The 21,265-nt window shown below is 39.1% G+C and overlaps 2 protein-coding genes across 6 annotated transcripts in view; one reads left to right on the forward strand and one right to left on the reverse strand.

Moving 5' to 3' along the window:
- The window catches only part of UNC5D (unc-5 netrin receptor D), a 106,227-nt gene that overhangs the window by 36,388 nt on the left and 48,574 nt on the right, over positions 1-21,265 (forward strand). For all 5 annotated transcript variants that reach the window (XM_071729225.1, XM_071729224.1, XM_071729226.1 and 2 more), the window contains exons 2-4: positions 12,789-13,007; positions 18,984-19,127; positions 20,963-21,066. In XM_071729225.1, the coding sequence (XP_071585326.1) occupies positions 12,789-13,007; positions 18,984-19,127; positions 20,963-21,066 (467 nt within the window). The remainder of the gene's footprint in view (positions 1-12,788; positions 13,008-18,983; positions 19,128-20,962; positions 21,067-21,265) is intronic.
- BRF2 (BRF2 general transcription factor IIIB subunit) overlaps positions 341-21,265 on the reverse strand; it is a 437,620-nt gene continuing 416,695 nt past the window's right edge. Inside the window, exon 5 of the mRNA XM_071729233.1 lies at positions 341-351. The gene's annotated coding sequence lies outside the window, so the exon portion shown is untranslated. The remainder of the gene's footprint in view (positions 352-21,265) is intronic.

The raw sequence follows: 21,265 nt of genomic DNA on the forward strand, positions 1-21,265 counted from the left end.
ACCTCCTATTTTTCTTCTTTAAAATTAATCATCAGGCTTGTCTCCTGCTGACAAAGTGGTAAGAGGGAAATGTCAGAGCAGTCATTGTTTTGGAAGGTAGTTATTGTTGGAGACTACGTAAATGAAGAGATGGATGTAAACAGGATGTTGGGGATTAGTTGTCCATGTCATATCATATGACTTAGTTCAGTGAGTTGTGGATCTGTGGCAAGAGGGTTTTGTTCAACAGCCTTTACTTACTGAAGGTAGGGAGTGTTGGCAAAGCTTTTCAGGGAAGATTAAAACCTCTACACTTGTTTTTTTTTTAAAAAAAACAAAACAAAACACAAAAAACTGAAAATGCCTTTGTCTCTGACACACTAAGATTTTGAAGAAAAGCTTTGTTCATTATCAATAAAAAGATTGTTAGCAGTATAACTTCCTTCCATTCTCACTTCCCAACATGAAACCTGTGAGTACTTGTTGATTTCACAGAACTGCTTGTATGTGTATGACAAACTTGCTGAGGTTTTTAAGCATCAGAATAGATCAGCCTTGCTTTTGTAACAGGTACTTGTCTTTTTCAATATGTTGGGTATTATATATTGTATTTGTATACATATTGTATTGTGTTTCACTTTGTTTCCTATGACAAAGATCGATGGGATCAAGCTGGGAAGCAATAAGACCTCTGAGTATTACAGCACAGACAAGTTGCAAGGAGTCTGTTTCATCAGTGCAATTTTCCAAGCTGCTGATCCTAAGTGTTTTAAGGGGAAGCATATAAAAGGATGATATTGACTCGAACTCTCACTCATGTATCTAAATAAAACCCTATTTAAGAGTTAAATATTCTGTTATAAAAAGATATCAGCTTTAGGGAGGTCAGATGCATCAATCACTGATAGAATGCAATTCTTCACATTAACTAGACTTGGCAAATGAGTTAGGCATAAGTTGTAAGTCAAGCATGTGCTCAAATCTCATTGACTTTTTAAAAGCAAGATGAGTGCTGTTCTGTGCTAAATTGGAAACTTAATGCCGTTTCACTGTCATCAGTTTGAATTTATTTTTAGCTGTTCACACAGTATCAGGAAAAGAAGTTTCCAGACACTTTCCAGCCTCGCTTTAAGATTGTTGTGCTGATATCTCTCTTGGAAGAACAGCATCTTTTCTGCTTTTGCAAACTGATCATTACAGATCATCAGATATATAGTACTTAAATAGAAATAAAGAGAGTGTGTGGAGGATGTTAAGTGTGTGCTAGTACTTTAAATGGTAAATAAATGAATCAAAGGAATATTGTTGGACCAAATTCGTGGTTTCCATCGTGGCCCTCCCCAGGACATCCCTTTACCTGCCAGGAAACAGTCTGGCAGGTGAGGCCCTACAAAACCTCAGCTTTACTGGGCTTCAGTGGGAGGAGCTGTCACTGTCATTAGTGCTTATTCATCAAACTCCTAATGGAAAGTTGGCATTTATTATAGCTAATAAAGCACCATGTCTCTTAACATTGAGAAATTGAACTTAAATATCATGTTTGTGGAGTTTGAAGGATATAGATTTTAATGTCATACTCCATAACTTTTGACATATTGGGGAAAAAATGGAAGAGTTCTGCAGTGATATTACTGCTTTTTGTTTTGAGAGCAGGTCTTGAATTGTCAGAGCACAAAGGTGACCATAAATCCCTCTTCCCCACCCCTTTTAGGGAAAAAAAAGTAAGCAGTTTGTTATGAGGTATGGTTTCTAGATTTGGGTTGCACATGCCTATCATGGGCATTATAAAAATATACAGCATTCAGTACCAGAGTCCATATTTCTGACCTATTCTTGATTCACTCCAGTAGTTCAGTTTGCAGCTTGCATTACATCTAACGACACTGCCTCTCAGGCCATAAAGTAGCCTTCACTTCAGAATTGAAATAGTCCAGCTCATAATGGCATGAATAACCCAGTACAATGGGCACTTTGTTGATTTAGTTATTTGGCTTATTCAACATAAAAATTACCAGCAATTTTAGGAGAAGTTATGGAGAAATATGATGTCTTATATTGTTAGACAAGAAGTATAGTTTAGAAAAATGGAACTGTGAATTGGAACCCGAAGGGACTGCATTGTCCTCTGCAAGAAATACAGTCTTTACCAAGATTTGAGGAAAATCACCACTCTGGCTTTTTTCCCCAGGGGCCTTTATCTATGAGAAAAACTCCTTGGGTCATGGTGTTTTCTTTTCTCATCCAGAAAAGAAATATGGGTAGATAATTGAGCAATAGCAGACAAAGTTCTAATTTCGTGGAATCCAAAAAAAAAAAAAAAAAAAAAAAGTGAGGGGAGGAAGGGGGAAAGGAGTGCCTGAGTTTTATTACGACAAGGTGTGTGTATGCCTTGTAGTATAAAGATTTCAGTCAAAGAGAATGCAGCTGATGCACATAAATGGCTGATGTATTCAGTTCTGGGTTGTCATCTCACCCAAAAGTGCATGTTTGCAGCATGAACAACTTGCTGCAGAGCCAACAGCTGTAAGTCTTTTTAGGTCTTCAACATGACAGAAGCAGTCAAAGCCTAAAATGCCCTTCTTCAAAAGCAGCATGGAGCAGGATATAGAACAGATTTTTCACAAAGTAGCGTGCAATTCAGATGGAAAATGTCAGGTTTTGAAAATTATTAATCTTTGTGCTGCACAAAACTGTCAGCTGTAGGGGCGTTTAGTGTAGGAGGTTCTTGAGAGAGAGTATTTTCAAATGGATGTTTTTTGTTTTTCTCTTGTGCTTTGTTTCGGGCTTCTTTTGTTTCTTCCCCCACCAGCAGGGAGTTGAAGATCATCATTAGGACAGTAGCTGCCAGGTAGCAAAAGCTCCAGAAAACAGGTGAGTTGGTTACAGCTCAGTCAGAATCACACTTGGATGTTACCGCCCCTGGGTTCTGATTCACTGTGAAGGGAAATGGAAGGGCGGAAAAAACATCATTTATGAAATGGATAAACAGCTGAATGAGAAACTGCTCTGTGCCAAGTTATTACAGAAATTTTCTTTTGTGTAGGAGGTGCTAAACTAGCTCTGTGCCAAAGTTGTGATCTGATACATCTTAGATTGTTTGTTGCTGATCGTGGATAGTTCTGTAAAAGCTTTATTGTGTTTTGATAGGGCTCTTCCTGGTCAAAAAGGTAAAATGGTTCCAGTTTCTGTTAAGGCCAGAGGAGGAATCAGTCCTTGCAAGTGTATCTCAGTGAGGAACAGGACCAGCTCTTTGCAGGCAAGCTTGCTCTCCGTTTCTACCTAGGTACATTTTTCAAAGACTGCAGCTTTGCATTCACACACCCATGGTGCAGTTTATGTGTTTTGAGAAAGGGAGAGCTTAAATTCTGTAATTCTTGCAGGGTTCAGGAAAAGCTATCTGATTGTAAGAAGAATTGCAAAATATGTATTTATTAAAACAGGTAACTGGAGGGCACCATAGAAATCTTGTCATGTTCTAGTGCAGAAACAGCTTATGAGAACTACAGTAACATTAATAAATGGAAATGCCTCACAGGTGTATGTGTATAATATTACAACATGTTAGAATATTTTACTATATCAGTTTTAGTTGCATTTAGCAATTAACTCTAAAAGGGAGGGTGATGGGAACACATTGTATTCCCATGGATACATCTTTTAAATCTTATCTGTCTGTAATGTCTTTTCTGTATATGAGTTGTTGTTTCGTTGAATTTGTTTTGGTTTTTTTTAATAGACTCTGCTGTTATACATAAGACTAAAAATTCTGGGGTTCTATATGAAAGTGATGTTTCATAAGGTTTATAGCATTATTCTCATCTAAATTCATGTGTATATTACAGTTGGAATTATGTATATTAATTCCTAATGTTGCCTATTTTCATATAAAATTTGAGTTAACTGAAGAAGCAAGAATAACTACAGAATCCTTTAGTCCAATTTTAATTAGACCATTAGGGATTTAAGACTCAGTTAATGAGAATTACACTGTGATGTCTTACTCTTGGCTACTCAGTGTACCTAAAATGTATTTCAATATACACATTACTGCAATAGCCCCCAAAACTATCAGCATTAAAACAAAGAACGTATCTTTTAAGAGCTTGTTTTCTCAAATTAGGCTAGAACTCTCTTTCTCTTAGCTTTCTTTTTTGCAAATTAATATTTCCATATCATTGTCTCAGTAACTAACATTAACTGAGCCCAGATCTCATCATAGGAACGATACCGTCCTCTGTGAAAATAGCAGGACTAAACATTGCTTTATAAGGTGAAACATCCAATTTTTAGTAGCAGATGGGCTAATCTAGGGAGTCCCCTTCTCTTTGTAATCCATTTTTCCCAGAAGTTGCACTTGTCAGTACTGGGAACACAACTGTTATTTAATGGGAATATGACTAGAAAAATAAAGAGTGAATGTTTGCTAAGAAACACTTTGTGCACTCAAGCCTCTGTGCTTTTTGCTATGTTCTAGAGAATTGGATATGACACGAGAGCTGATTGCATATGCTAGAAAAGGAGTATAATCTCTTATTTCTTTCCCTTGTTATATATTTTAGTTGACAGAAAAGTCACTGTGTCTCTTTTGTCTCAAGTTGGGTCCTGCTTTTAATTTACTTAATACCTTTATAAAATGATACCTTTAAATAAATCCAAAGAAGCCCTGTGGTTCATGTTTTGTTCCACATTACTCATGTATCTGGTAGCTGGCTACGGATAAAAAAGGGAACATGTGGGAGGGCAAGTTCCTTTTGTATTTGGATTTGTTCTATTGTCTGTTCAGATAATAATGATTTAACCACCATACTCACTTTTCTCCATGCTATAATTTCCTTATGACAGGGACTGATAATTGAGTTTGATTCACAGCAACATTACAGTGCAAGGCAAAAGAAGACAATAAATGAAAAATGCCAACTTTTCAAATGGAAACAATATTTTTGCTGATATAAGTAGTAGTGCACGTAGGCATAAGAGCTTTTTTTGAACACAATAAGGTCAATATGCTTACATCACTCTCTGCATACCACTCAGTATCTTTATCTTATCCCTAGTTATCATAATTGCTGTATAGATCAAAATCCATGTGAGGTTTGGATGCCTGCCTTGTGGTACTTGGGATCAAACCAAGATCTTGAGAGGTTTGAATGCCAAACCAGGCATTGCCTCCACACTGGTGCAGTTAACTTATCTTAAGGCAAACTGATGCTGCAGTAGTTTTAAGAGAAGAGCAGTTTGGCTTACGTGTGAGTTCTTTTTGTCCCTCTTTTTCAATACATTATCAGCAGTTGCACAGCAGCCTTATTAGTTGTTTGCAAACCAAAGGCAAGCTTGTCTGTAGTCCAGTTTGAAGCAGAATGTGAACAGCTCTGCAGTAAGCATCTCCTCCAGCAACTGAACTGGTAGTTGGGCACATCAATGCTTTTTGCCTTAATAATGACAACTGGTGAATTTAGTTGGAGGAGAGAGCTGTGGCTCACTCAGCAAATAAAATACTGCTGTAGCTAAGAATAGGCATTGTACCACAGGTGAAACTATGAACTGGGTATGAATTCCTTTTATCTGGTATTGCTTTGTTGCTGAGCTAGAAGTACTTGCATCAGCAGGTACAGTGTTTTGGCCCAGGGTTTGATAAGCAGCGAGATTAAACTGTAATTGTTGTTGGGAGAAATCCTAGTTTACACTCAGAATTTGTGGACAAACTCGAGTTTTTAGTTTACTTCAGGTTAGTTTTTCCCATGGAAGTTCCTCTTCTTGGTGTATCACAGTGCAGCTGATCCAAATGATAATTACAGTCTTGCTAATCAAGGGAAAGCAGTCGAGGTGGAGTATCTTCCCAGCAGCAGAAGAATCCCATCTTTGTAATATCAGAGCTGATTTCAGTCTTTGGGGTGTGGTAACCTGGAAGGGCAGCAGATTAAAGCTATTAGTGTTGTCCTTATTAGATTTGGGCTCAAATATGTTCTGCAGATTGCAGGGTTGTAATAAAAGTGACTTGGTGATAGTAGGTATTTGGTGTGTACTGAGAATTTTAGGGTTGTTTTGAGGTCATTCAATAATCTATTGAGGCCTTGGTCTTTTCAGTCCTGTTTTAGCTAAATGTACAATAATTGTCCTCATCCATTTGATTCTCTTTACATGTACAAGTCTGATAATACCACATTTTGTCTCATAATATTTTAATCTAGTTTTTTGTTAGTTTGGTTCTCCTCGTACATTGCATGCCAGAAGACAAAGGTTACAGATTCAGCTGTTTAGAATGCTGGAGAATCTTTTTCCCTTTTAAGATTTATATTCCCTGCATACTGCTTAAAGGAAAAATCTCGATGTTAAATGTATGACTGTATGGAAGATTCTTCAAGTTGGTAATCTCCTTAATATTTAATAAATGCAATGGATCATTTTTATAAATGTGTGTAACTTAGATTTAGAATACATAAGGGATTACAATAGGATAACACATTCATCTCTGTTGGCATAGAAAAGACCACTAATGTTTTATGAACATATTAATCTTCATTGGTGAAAATAAATGCCCTACCCTCCTGCAACCCATTAACAATGGAGTTTATGGAAAGGTACTTTTGCAAATTTCATTGAACTGCAAGTTTCCCATGAAACAGCTCAAGAGAGAACAAAACAATATCAGCCCAACAACTAAGTTCTAGAGGGAAAGTGGTGCTATTGCAATGAGCTTTTTTCTTTTCAATTTTTTTTTTCTTTTTATACAAAGAGCCCACTCAAGCTTTATGATCAGGGACTGGTCTCCATGTACCATTCTTGCCTTAGTTGATCTGCTGAGGCTGGGTGCTAATCCCACTGGGAGCTGGCAGCTTGAAGTAAATTAATATAGGTGGGAATGGTGGAAGGTGACTGCTTCCATTCCTGAGCTGTGTAGGTGATGTGATCAAATGTAGAACTGGGATCAGTTTTGTCTTAGTTACTTAAACAGCTGAAAGTTTAGCCCTGTGTTGAGCTGCAAAACAATTTTTTACTTGGGTTACTTGATAAAGAGTCAGAGATTTAAGGATGGAATTTGTGGATAAAGGCAAGATGCTTTTAAACTTTGTTCCATTTTGTAGAAGTAATGTAACTAAACCAAGCTTTCTGCCATGGGCACAGAGATTACACAAGTATACAGCCCTTAGCTACAGCTTATAAGATATTAGAGGGAAGAAAGAAGGAATAAACGAGGATTGAGGAAACAGCTTCACTCACAGAGCTTTTCTGCTGAGTTACAGTTAAGGGACTCCATTTGTGCTCCTTGTCAGTGAAAAGAATAGGTGATTCAGACCAATGCTTTGCCTTGCCTTTTAATGGAGAAATAGTGTGCACATGGCTGGCTACCATGGGGTTTTGGCCAAGGAGCAGTGAATTATTAAAGTAGGCTCACTCAGTTGCTTACAACTGTGGCAGGTCAGTCTGTCATTCTCCAGACAGTTCCACTCACTGCTCGTCAGTCTGTGGGTAGTCTTTTTTACACTCAACTCTCTCTTACATGTCTGTTTTATCACTGTTGAAAAAAGCATTTAACCTTTTACAGCTTTGTAGACACAAGTTATGTAGGAAAGGACCATTAAAGGGAATATTTGAGCAGGCATTTAAAAGTATGTGTATTGTACTTCACAGTTGTCTTGATTTTTAATCCTATTAAGACAACTTATTTCTATGATTATATATTGACTCCCACTCTCCTTTCATGCTAGTAATCTGGAAATCATGTCATCCAAAGACTTCTAAATAAAGGAACTTAAACCATGCAGCTTAGCATGGTTTTGCTAAGTACTGGAACACAGCTCTGGCTTTTGGTCCCCAGTTTTGTGTCTTGCTCTTATTCACACAGTCCCTGTTCAGACCAGCTGCTTACCTGTCTGTAAAGTTAGATTGATAATATGTGCTTCCTGTGTTTGTTTGTCAGGCTGCCCTGATGCATGCAAAAGAACAGTAATGATCAAAGAGGCCACAGTGGATTTCAAAGCAAGGAAAACAGAAGAACCAGGTGTATAATTAATAGTTTCAAGTAGAAGCATCCAGCTGAATATCTAGTCCTGTGCACACAGAAGAAGAAATGAAATCCTTCTAAATTCAGATAAGGAGGGTTAGTTTGCAGCTAAAGATTCTGAGCACACTGCTTTTGTGTGCTAATATTTTAGATTTATTTCCCCAACTTATTGCACATTCACTTTTTTTGAGCTTTCATTGCAGAAAATTGCCAGGAGGAATGGATTTTGTCTTCCTCAGCTGGCAGAACAATTTTCCACCTGTCGCCCAAATATTTGATGGGAAGGATTATGGTACAGCTGCTGGAAGTTTATACTTTATATCCATAGAAAGTCAGAGGGGCTGATGAAACTAATATACTGATATCAAAGGTTGGCTTCCTGAGGTCTATATAGAGCACTTGTGACTTTCAGCATGTGCTGAAAATTTAGGAGTCCTTGGCTGCCAAAGTGTGAAATACAGACACTATCATGGTTGGATAGCATGTTTTTAAGCAAGCCTTGGTTCCATCCTGTCCTTTCAGTGCCTGCTGGGGTCCCTCAGGCAGGTGGGGTTTCCAAGTGCTGGTAGGTGTCAGACCCTCCCCGTGAGCATCAGCAGAGCAAGGGGAGATCAGGAGGTTCAGTCACTGGAGCTTTTAAACTTCCCCACAAGATGGCATCCGAGGAGATGTTGGTTTTTAAGGAATACCTTAAAACCTGAAGTGTCTGCAATCTCAGACTTGTAACCTAAAAGCTGGAGGATTGCTCCCTGTAGGGTAGATGAATATCCGGTTAAAAAAAAAAAAAGTGCTGTATTATTGGGTCGTGGAGGCATTTAAAAGTCTCTCTCCTTTGCAGAATGCTCTGGAACTAATAACTTCTGGGTTATTAGTAGTCTGTACTCCTGGGTATAAAAATGTCATCAGAAAGACAGGTTTTTCTACAAGCCTTTTTGGTATGTACTTAATACTTAAGCCATGAGTTTTGCTATGAGGTTCAGTCCATTCTAGAAATAGAGTAGAAATAATTTGTAATATGATTTTACCAGCTTAGAATTCTCACTGTGTTATCAGCCTTTTTTTTTTTTTCAATAAGGCATAGTTATGGTTATATTAAGGCATAGCTATAGCTAGAGCATAGCTATATCTGTTCAAACATCAGTAACATCTTTGTGTTTCCACTTTGATATTTTCTTATTATTTTATACTCGTGAGATACTGTCTTGGCAATCTAATTATGATTTCAAACCCTACTGAAATAAGAAATGAACAAACATCTCAGGGAAGAAAGAAAAATGACCCTTAATATACATATTTATGATATATGTGCATGCTTCAATTCCAATTACCTGTTCCTTATGCCTGAAGGTGTTTCAGCTGTCTTAGAACAGAAGTCATGGTAAGAACAGTTCTTAATTCCCTGCCTGTCACATGCAGTCTAATGTCATCCAGTTCCATATAACATGGTTCATTTAGCAAAATAAAGTATGCTTAACTCATAGTAATGAATATAGAAAGCAGTCTATAATTTATATAACAAATATATTATCAATGTAGTGGTGGGCATGGTATATGGATAATATATGTATAATTGTGCATTGCCACAGGTGCTGGAGGAGCATGCAGATGTATTAATTGATAAAATTAGAACTGGCACTGTGCTATAGAGTAGTCAGAAGAAACCAGGGGTTCAGTTAAAACCACTGAAAAAAAATTCAAATATTTCTCTTAAATTGACAAACTTCATCATTTGGGAATATATTGAGGTAGGAAAAGCAGGAAACACTGAGGAAAGACTGGCTGAGACTGCAGAATCTGGAACAGAACATCAATTAGAACACTTTGCTTGTCCACAAATCTGTGTCTTTTATGGGCACTGCTTTGGGCAGGTGAATGCAAGGGGCTGTGCAGCAGGTGCTCCACAGCAGCCATCCCAGTTAAGCAGTTCTGTATCATTTACCAGGAGTGCTGAATAAATGATGGTTGGATCCCCCTTCAATGTATAGAGTTTAAAGAAAAATTATGCAGTGGAAGTCATCAGCATGCATGTTTTGTTACTGACCATTCCCACTGTTCCTGTATTGTCAATCTTTGCTAAATACCAGATCCCCATAGGCTTTAGTAAATCCATGTACTAGAGGAAATAACAAAAGCATTAAAGGATTTCATGTGGGCAACAAAATCTCCTGTTTCCATCAATATCTGAGTGACTTCCAAAAAAACAGTAATTGTTGCATAAGGGACAGGGTCATCTGATGAAAAAACAGACAAATCTCAGTAAGTTGCTTTTCTGACTGAATAATGACTCAAATTTTATTATGAAAACCATTTCATGCAGAAATGATGCAGTCTGGAAGAGGAATTTTTTCACCTTGTGATTTATGAATTCAAGGGATTTGGAAAAAGAAAGCAAAGGGAAAGAAAGATTTATGACAAGTCTGTGTTTCTGCTTCCAGCTGTTGGACAACTCTGTTTTCTTTTTATTTGTGGGGATGGGGGAGGAGGCCAAGAGATAAAGAGAGAATCCTTCAGTTTGTGCTGGGTTTTATAATCTGAAAGTGGTGGTAATAATCCTAATGGCATCTTCTGTGATGAATAGAATTAGAGGCTGGAGTTGTCTTCTGAAGGTGATTGTTACAACAGGTTTATTCATATTTATTCATATTTATTCCCAGCAAGTTACTTGGCTTGTTTGGGACACATCTAACTAGGTTTGCCTTGATTTTTTTGGTGGTTTGGGGTTTTTAATTGTTTGTTTATTTGTTTGTTTTTAATATTGAAAGTAATGCTGCATGCTTGCTTTAAATCTTCATTTAAAAATTCAGAACTCGTGATTTTTCAGTGTATTAAAACCTCACTTTAACATCTAAATTACATCCTGGTCACTTTGAAAATACTGAAAGAGCTGTGTCTGCTAGTATCAAGATTTTTTATTGTGATCTCAAAACTAAGAGCAGTATATTTATTTCATAGAAAAATTTAGTGTTTGTTCCTAAGTTTTCTTTTTTTTCTCTCTTCACGTTTTTTGTTTCTATTATTGTCATAAAAAGATTTAAAGTCCCTATTGGTCTAGTGTGCAGAACATAAAACACAAAGCACTTCCTGAAAGGTAATTTTCCAGGACTGAAAACCACAAGAATTATGTTTCATAGTTTGGTCTTCTGTCATTCACTGTTGCATTGAAACAGCCATTTTTCTATAACTGTGGATGTCCTGTGTCTTGAAAACTGACATTTATAAATGAAAAACCTTAATGATTTGAAATCAAAACCCTTACAAAATTCCAGTGTGCTTTCAGATTAATCTGAATACAAGTTAGGGTACAAAAAAGATGATGCACAAAAGAAAGATACATTAAGTAAAAAAAAAGAAAAAAAAAAATCCAAGTATTAAGCACACATTTTGCTTGGGTTAGCAGCTGCTGTAGTTATCTCAGCTAATACTTATCCCAAAATTCATGTGTATAAACAGTAGCACTTGTTGATGTGATCATACCTGCTCCAGACCTAGGTAGCTGGAGACATTTCAGCTCTCCTAATCATCAAACTTTTTTTTTGTGTGTGCTTGTCAGCTCATTCAAAACCAATAATGATCTCATGGCACATAGACAGTGGATATTTGCACACACAAATTTACTGACTGCGAAGAGTGATGCCTATTTTTACTAGAAATAAAACTTGTTCTCAGAATTCCATAATCTACTAGATCTGTGAAGGTTTTTAGACTTACTTCATATCATCATAATTTAATTGGTTTTGGTTAAATCACATTTTTGCCTTCAGCTATTCCTCTTTGATACTCTGTCCCACTTGTCTGTAGGTGTCCTCCTCTGTTATCATTTGGCTATATTGTATTTATTCAGTTCTTTCTAATTTTCCATCATAAATTGATCCCTTCTGACTTATTTTTGTTGCTGTTCTCTGAGTTTTCTCACAAAACTGACAAACTACTTAAATCCCAGGATTGATAAAAATCAATGGGAATTTCCAAGTTTTGACAGCAGCAACTAGGATTTGAGTCAATTAGAGGAGTTGTACTAAAGGGTAAGCTTGGATTCCAGTGATTCTGTGTTCATGCCTAAGCACAGGAATCCAGGAAATAAGACACCTAGGCTTACACATTGCTTCACGAATGCCCTTGGAGCCCACTGTCTGTGAGCCAAGCTAAAAAGCTCACCATCTTGCAGTTTCTGGCCCTACAGAAACCACTTTTCCACTTTTTTATCACCTTAAAGGGGCTGCACTAAATGGGAACAGCATATTGAAAATCTCCTCTAAATGGGTATGAAATCTCAGTTTGCTTTTTCCACCACTGGAGTGCTACAGTAATGCTGGCCATATCAATATATTTCTCTGTGGTGAACGTTCTGATCCCTGTTAAGTCTGCAGCAACTGGCTAAAGGAAATTAAATTCATTGAAAGAAAGGTAGATTTGGTAGTTAAGGCACTGGGCTGTCACTCAAGAGAATAAGGTTTAGTTTCTACTTCTTCCACAGACTTTCTGTATGACCTTAGGTGACTCATTTAATCTTTCTTTGCCTCAGTTCATCATCTATTAAATCTGCAATACTGATGATGCAGTTTGCTGATGATTCTGATGTTTCTTTTCTGTCAATTTTCTTGACAGTTCTTACACTTAAATTGTTTGACCTTTTTGTGTGTCAAATTCCTTCCAAAGCACAATCCTGACAGCTATTGAGTTCCACAGTTGTTTCTCCAGTAAAATCAGTTTTTAATAAAATCCAGTATGGTATGGAATCAGTTAATTGAGATGATGCAAAGAGTACAACAACATGAAAAATGTGTATTTTCCTTTCCTTCCCTTTCAGGAAACGATAACAGTGAAGCCCTTCCAGAGTCTATCCCATCTGCTCCTGGAACACTGCCTCATTTTATGGAGGAACCAGATGATGCCTACATTATAAAAAGCAACCCCATTGTCTTACGCTGTAAAGCTATGCCAGCTATGCAGATTTTCTTCAAGTGCAATGGTGAATGGGTCCATCAAAATGAGCACGTGTCTGAGGAAAGCATGGATGAGACTACAGGTAAGGGCTGCCACCTCCTCTGGGAGAGAGCTGAACACAGTTGTATCAGAGCAAAGAGCAGGAGATGCATTCAGAGATGCACCAAGAGGAGAGCCCTGTGACTTAGCAGACAGTTGCAGGCTCACCCTGAGCTGCAGGAGTGAGGAGCAGCTCAGTTCAGCCCTGGCTGCATGAGGTGTGCTCTGCCCTCAAGCTGCTGCCTCAGCATGGCTGGGTTGGCTTGGTGTGTTGGTAAAGCTGGTTCACATGCTGTGTAGACACAACCTTGCAGAGCTGAGACAAGTGGGTTCCCAAAATGCAAAAGGGAAAGCAGCTGATGGAAGAGGGAAGAAAAAGACAGAGCTGACAGGCAGGGAAAGGGAACACAGATCCTGGCAGAAGGGGCATGGTATGAATGGGGAAAACAAAGGGAGTTAAAACAACTGTAGATGTGGGAGGTGTTACACAGAGATGGTAACAAACTGGATATTCACCACTAACTTTTCCAAGTGGAGGCATGGGGGCTGATCAGGCACTAACCATAGACACTGAGCCCCTTGAAAGAAAGAAAACAGTTTTGGAGGACTGGATAGTTCAGTGCATTTTAATGGTATAATTTGTAGTGGAAGCTAGAAACAGAGAAACGTAAAGGTTTTCTGAACCTCCTGCCAGGATGAACCCTGAACCAGCTGCCAGTGTGGTGGTTGAAATTTGCCTTTACCCCCAAGCAGTGGTAGGTAATAAAGTAGGAGAAATGCATTGTGTAAGAGTGTGTATCTAAAGGAAGAAGGTTCAAAATGATGATTTTATCATGTTCCCAGCACAACCCATACCTTTTCTCATTTAGAACATCTTGATAAGTATTGCAAACCAATTTAATACTGCACTGTCTTTTAATTTCACAATTCTGTTATTGCTTTCTTCTTGTTTTGAAATTCCAGGATTGCTAGGCAACTCTGTGTCTTGGAAATAGCAGTGTGTGCATAATATCCCCTCTATCAATACAAGAAATTCCTTTTTAGAGGAGAAAATGCCATTTAAAAAGAAGTTACATCTCCTAAAGTGGTGTTTGGCATTCTTTCAAAGTGACACATTCTGAAGAAATTTCATACTTAAAGACTTTGTAAATGCTAATCTGGATGAATTTTAATTTTTACAGTTACCTTTTCAAAAATAATTTAATAGGCATAACCTTTACTTCTAAAGGCATTGCTGAATCAATATAGAAGAAATGTCGTTCCCAAATGTTTTTCTTCCATATGGTTAATGAAAATCTGTCTTGTGAATACTGCAATTATGTTTTCTAAGCCTTGGATTAATAACAAAATAAAAAAAAAGCTGAAGTAACATTAGGTGGGGTTTTTTTAAATAACACCAGTAGCATTGAGGTTTGAGAGATGAAGTCACAGGCTTAGCAAATGGAATCTGGATTATAAATGTTACAGGTCTGGATTTACCCTGGGGACAGAGCTCACTCTAAAGGTGCCGTTCTCTAAACATCAGTGTGGTCCAGACAATTCAGTGTTTCTGTGCATTCCAAAAACTACCCTAATGGTCTTTATGACACAAAAATGCAAGGAAAGGCTACATGCAGTGAAATGGTGAGGGACAGGCATGGATGTTCTCTCACCATGATGTAGCATATCCATAAATTCTTTTGGATCTTTTCCTTAGCCTTCAGTAAACAAGAGATTATTGGGTTTTTGATTTTAGAATTAATGTGCATACTGGCAGTGCCCTCATTTCTGGAGTCAAATCTGGGGCATAAACATGTCTGTTAGCATACAGTGTTCTGCATTCTGCGTGGGCTCCATCTGTGAGAAAACTGCACTACAATTTCTGCCAAGAATGGTGACTCTGGTTAAAGGGTGAGATTCTGGTGTGCTCACTAAAGGGAGTCTTAACTACATTAAAATGCATCTGTCCTCTTCCATCCTTCCACTATTTGTTATGAGATGAAAATTCTGAGAGGATCTATAGAAAAGTGGTGAAAAACAGCAACAGGAAACCCAAACAGGAGGAAATTTAATGCTGGGTACAAGAAATGTATCGTGGCATCCCCACTGACTCTGCCAGCAAGCTCTGAGCCAGCCATATGCAAGAAGTGCTTGGCAATGGCACTTGAAGGCACACTGTTCTGATGGGTTTTACCTACAGCACTGGTTTGTGCACACATAAAAGGCCAGGAAGGACAGCTGCCAGGAAAAAAGTGGGTATATTTTGTCATTATGATGATCATGAATCCAGTTTTATATGACTTTGTGTTTATAGGACAGAAATAAAAATTGTGGAGTACCACAGGAGTCACCACTAGTTTGAAGAGAAAGCAGGAGAGGAAGAATTTTTCTGGTTTTGTGAGGTTTGTAGCTAGGGGCTGCCTGAGAATGTACAGGGCTGTGGGTGGGCTTTAAGAGCTGGCTCTGAAATCTCTCCTGGTGTGGCTCTGTTGGTGCAGAACATCAGTGCAGACACAACAACACGTGCTGCAACTGAGTCTGGGTTCCCATCCCTGCACTGCCATTGTCAGTTGGCCAGTTAGAGACCAACTCAGTTCATTTCCTGCCTTCTTTCCTCAGTTACAGAAAAGAGATAATAACCCATAGTCTGCCTTTTCTGTTTGTGCCATAAACATGGCAGGAGAGGAGCTTCACTCAATGTACTCTGCCTCGTAGAGTGAGAGTCTGAGCTTGTAGATGCTACTGTGATAAGAATGTAATAATTACAGCTCAAATAATTTCCTTCTGCTTTATTTCTCTTGCCTGAACATTGCAGCATGCACCTCAGAATTAGTTCACAAATATTTCAACCTCTGGTTTCACCAGAAGATCAGACCTGCTAAGAGTAACTGGAGTTTTCTTGTCAGATAAATAAAAGGATTACAGCAATAACTGCTGTCAGTGTTTTTCTTATTTAAACAAATAAAGCTGACAAATGCTGAAGTTCTGCACAGCTCTGTTGTGTTTAGTACATGGAGAGCAATTATTCATCAGCTGCCAGCATTAGTCTATCTACAGCTAAACCATCCAACAGTGCAGAAAGCTTATTAGCATATCAGTACCATACTCATAATTTTATATTCTGTAAGGCTGTACTGTATGACAAAGGATGATGGTTATAATTTGCACAATAATTCAAAGGGTTGGACTTTCAGTGCTTATTAGAGTTATACAAGTCACAGGTAAAATGTTGCTCTTGTTTATTATATGCCTGGTTTTATTTGCGTGGGTTTTTCATTCTGTGTCATTTCCTATGAACAATTTTCCTGGGTTTTTTTTTTTTTGAGGTGAGCATATTTGTTGGTGAATTACAGTGATGATAAATTAAGAATGTATGTGTCCATTCCCAATAGTTTTGCTTTCTGTAGTTCTTTCTAAAACAAATGAGAGTAGGTGTCTTCCCTCCATAAACATAACCTAATTTTCCCCAAAGATTGAATGTTCTCCAGAGGCCCCTATCAACTGCAAAAAAATCTGTGTTTCTGCTCATTTGGATGCATTGATTTTGTTTGTTGGGAAATTGGGAGACCTCTTAAAGGACCCAAATTCCTACCCTGTCCCACTCTGAAAATGCTGAGCCAACAGCTTCTCAAAATCATTTGCTGTTTGTTTGCCTGCTTCGAACCACATCCCATGTTGCTTCAGAAAATATAGGTTGATATATAGATCAATTAAATAATGTGTCAATAAAAGGAAGAGCGGGGCCAGAGAATATTCTACCTCAATAAATCTGAAGCTGTAACTGTTCAGTGATAACTGCTCAGAATTTGGCTGTAGTAACGAGCCTAGGAATGGTTCTGCTCTCAGAAGCTGGCATCAGTAAAGTGTTCAGTTTGGTATCAGTAAAGGTTCTGTCTTTGTTAGCACGGATGCACCAGTGAGCTGAATAACATGCAGTTCCCATCCCTTGTTTCTCTTTGCTGTTTCCAAAACTTCCTAGAGCAGGGCAGCAATGGAGAGTTCAGGAGCAGCGTGCCAGGGCCAGCTGGGTGAGCAGCAGCACTGTCACAGAGTTACTGGGAGGTGACAGGGAGTGGGACTGGGGTGGGGGGATAACTCCAGATACTCCACTGCAGCAAGAGGCTGCACCTTCACAGCAACACTCTGCTCCCAGGCAGGCAGAGCTGATCCAGATTGCTGCACAGAAGTGCATGTCAGCTAATGGAGTGCTGGACAAGCTGGCTGGAGACAGGCCAGCTCAGAAAGGTCAATATTTGTCAAAGGCTTCACCATTTCACACCCTTGTCGAAAAAGTCTTTAAGTAGATGGGCTGCAACCTTGTTGGACATGGCTGCAAATGAGCTTGGATTTGGAGGCTCTGGAGCTTTGACTGAGATCATTCAGGGCCTGCACACAGCTTGACTTGCCCTGGGTAAGGATGGGGTAGGTCTGTCAGTGTTGTATATAGCATGGTGGGATGCCAAACCTTCAGCCAGTTAAGACCTGCTGTGCCAGACCACCAGGAGTGAGATGGAACTGCTCTTACCTTAACCTATAAAGATCACTCTACCCAAGGGTTTATCACTGTCAGAGCAGCACAGATGTTGAAATTGAGATGGTGCAATAAATATTGGAGTGACTAAAAATGGTCAGTGAGATGACTTGGGCAGCTGTCACAGGTTTGTCCATGTCTTTAGGTATTATTGTGGTACATGGCAAAGCAAACAGGGTAACTGAAAAGAAGTAAAAATTCCCTTTATCTCTTCCTGGAAAAGTAGCAAAAACTCTATATTGCTTTACAGAATCTCAAGCTTGTCTGACCTTCCCTGCCCCTCTGCAGTGAGCATCCCCAGTAGGCCTCATCTCTTCTGTTTACCAAAGGAACACATTGGCTTCCTAGTGCCTTTCAGAAGTGAAATGCCTACTGTTAATGATGCCTGAGATTAAGTAGAAGCCAATTTTTATAGAGTTGAGGTTTTCTGAAAATTCTTGCTGCTTTATAAACTTTACAGGCATGAAATATTTTAAGATTGAGTTTTCATTCCTTTCCAGTGAAGGGGAAATAAGTATCTTGGGACTGCATAGGAGGAGAAAGAAGATAGCAGTAGGCATGAATGTTTTCTATTTTCAAATTAATGGTCTTTTTCTAACCAGCTCTTTCAAATTTTTTCTAATGCCTTCTAGCCCAGATTTGGATTGTTTCCTCTCCCCAAGGTTGTCATACAAAAGTAGTTGCAGATATGGCAAACATCCCAAGTGTGTAAGGTGTCAGGTTTACTTGGCTTCTTCATGTCATGCATTTCAAGCTTTGTCTGAAGCAAATGCTTCTGGTCTGAAGGGGGTAACACTGCTAAATTTGATCTGTGCCTTGGAGGTAATGAACATGGTAGCAGGCTAAGAAGAAGCAGAGGGCTTTTCCTATCTTTGCTGGCTGGCCTTGATTATTCCCTCAGATCCTTTCCTCAGCTCTTTAAGTGTAACTGATTCCTACTGCAGGAAAGAGGTACACATTTGTTTTGATAAACAACAAGCAGATTTGCAGCAGACAACAACAGCATTGCACTGCAGATGAATTTAGCAAGGTTATACTTTGGGAAACCATATAAAATAAGCAAGGTATCTGTCTGATGTTATAAACACTTGTGTTTATGAAAAGTAAGAAAGGCAGGGCCCTGGTTTGTGGCTCATTCACTTGCTTCCAGGAGGCTAGGGTGGCACAGAGGATGTAGGCTCCATTTCATGTGTATGAAATTTAGTCCCTTCTCTTTCTTTTCTCCTCCTTCCAGAATTAATGGTCCAGCAGAGCTTGCTCAGTGCCAGGCTGGTGAGGGGAGGTGGTGAACTTCTGCAAAGACCACAGTGGATGGGCAGTTCTTGTAACTCAATGTGTTATGACCAACTCAGCTTTTAGAATTTAATAAGGGCAATGTATATCATCCAAGCAATTTCAGCTTTGCCTTGATTAAAAATGGAATTATTTAATTGCATGAAAAGTTCTGGCAAACCTTAGCTTTATACCCACACAAGGTATCAGCTAATTTTCTGTATCTTTCTCCTCCAGGACTGAAGGTTCGTGAGGTGTTCATCAATGTGACGAGACAGCAGGTGGAAGATTTTCATGGACCAGAAGATTACTGGTGTCAGTGTGTTGCATGGAGCCATCTGGGGACCTCAAAGAGCAGGAAGGCATCTGTCCGCATAGCTTGTGAGTAGGGAGGGTGTTGTGGTGAGGTGTGGTGAGGTGTGGAGCCATACTGGGGTTTTAGGGTTAAATATAAATGCATCTGGGTAAGGTGCTGCTGCCTTTTCAAGTCCTCCCTATAAACATTTGAGATAAGTAATAGGAAAATGTAACAACTCCTTGATTTTATAAATGACAGGGTTTTCTGTTGGCTGATTTAGTTTGAATGTCTAAATATGTGTAAATTCAATTTTTTATTTTACTGCATTAACTGTCATAACACTGAATGAGCTAATAATTCCCCTGTAGAGCTAAGCTGCAAAGTACTATTATTCTGAATTGAATTTTTATTGACTTTTCTCTGCACTGTGATTTCCCAGCCCCACAATATGGCAATGTGAGTAAAAATCAGAATGAGTAGAAGCAGGTGGAACCGTGTATTGGGACTTTTAAACCCATCACTGAGGTACCAGTTCTGTAAACCACATCCCCAGTTGCCATCTGCACTGCAGATCTCATATTAACCCAGCAGACACTCCAGAGAGTGTGTGCTTCAGTTCTGCTCTGTGAAATGTACTGAGTCTGCCTGAATGTTTTGCCTGAGAACTATTCCTGTACTGGCCCTTGCTGTGCTACTTTTATTTGAAGCTACTTTTTTTTTTTTTTTTAATGACAAGAAGAGTAATTCTGGAGTGCAGAGCTGATGGGACTTGTTAGTTTAGATGGAAAAAACACATGAGCTGCCAACAGATGTGTGTGAACCACTCACCATGATTTTCCAGGGCTCATCCTCTTGGTGCTGAACAACCTCTCTGCTTAATCTGGGGCGTGGATTTCTGGATTTGGGAATATGCTGTGAGGGACTGGAGATGAGAGTGTGTAGGTCCAGTTTGTGGCACTCCAAGCCCCCTTTTCACTGGGATGCATAGAGTGGTAGTGTTGTTTGTACTTAAAGCTTAGAGAGTCTGCATTGTCAGCCAAGTCCAAAGCATTGCAGCACTTTCTGTTTCTCAGAAAAAGCAGGTAAGGGGTTCTTTATGGTAGTGTGGAATGCAGAGAAAATGAGAAGATGGATCTTACTCCATTTTTCATCCTAATAAAGGCATTTGTAAGCACAACTGCAGCTGAACTGCTAATGACTGAGTTTTTAACTAGAGTGCTGGAAAGGACATTGATTATCTGTGTGAAAAAAGCCCACAATATTAACAAAGAATCATAAAAAGGAGAATATATACACACTGTGCTCATCCTTGTCTAGTGAGTGGCTTGCTAAAGGAAGTTTTAACACGTTTTGTAAAAGATACTAAAGTGTAACTGATTCAGAGCCTCTGCTGCTCAGAGGGTGTATTTCATGAAATGTAAGCAACAGAGAAAATTAAATCAGTAAATCCACATTGTGGAATGAGACACTGTTTGAAGAAAATGAGTATGTCTATAGGAAACATCCCAGCTTTCAAAGCACATGCTGTAAGTAACATTCCTTCCTCTTTGTTTGCATTTCCCAGCAAGCAAAACATCCCTGGGTTAGGTCAGTGCCAGTGAACCCAGGTTTCCTTTGAGTCTGTTCTCATTTAGCCAGACACTGGTACACAGAAGGGTTGCAGCCCCATCAGTGTGTCAGAGACAACACCCCCTGTGTCTTACCCTGAGTTATCAGCTGAGCCATGGTATCTGCAGACAACAGGATCTCTCTGCCTCTCACCTGGGGATGAGCTTAGCTCTTAGCAATCCATTGCTTTAAAGTCACACTTCAGGGAAGAACATGGCAAACGGGACTGTTGCTCACTGCTGCAGCATAGGAGGTATTGCCTGGGGGATGGCTTTGGAGGTGTAATGAATTATTTTATTAAACTCTGCAGATTTACGGAAAAACTTTGAGCAAGACCCCCAGGGGAAGGAGGTTCCTATCGAAGGGATGATCGTTCTCCACTGCCGGCCACCTGAGGGAGTTCCTGCAGCTGAGGTGAGGCTCTGGGCAGAGTCACTGCTGGTGGGAAATGGGGAGGGGAGCCAAAGGATTAAAGGAGCATGGCTTTTTATCAGAATTCAGGACTATTTTTTGCTTACATTTAAAAATTATTTGAACTGCACTCATTCTGCACTCAACTGGGTATCTCTTTTGTGAACTCCAGAATTATATCCAGTGTAAAGATGACATTTTA

This window comes from Heliangelus exortis, chromosome 30 (assembly GCF_036169615.1).
Source record: "Heliangelus exortis chromosome 30, bHelExo1.hap1, whole genome shotgun sequence".
Taxonomy (NCBI): domain Eukaryota; kingdom Metazoa; phylum Chordata; class Aves; order Apodiformes; family Trochilidae; genus Heliangelus; species Heliangelus exortis.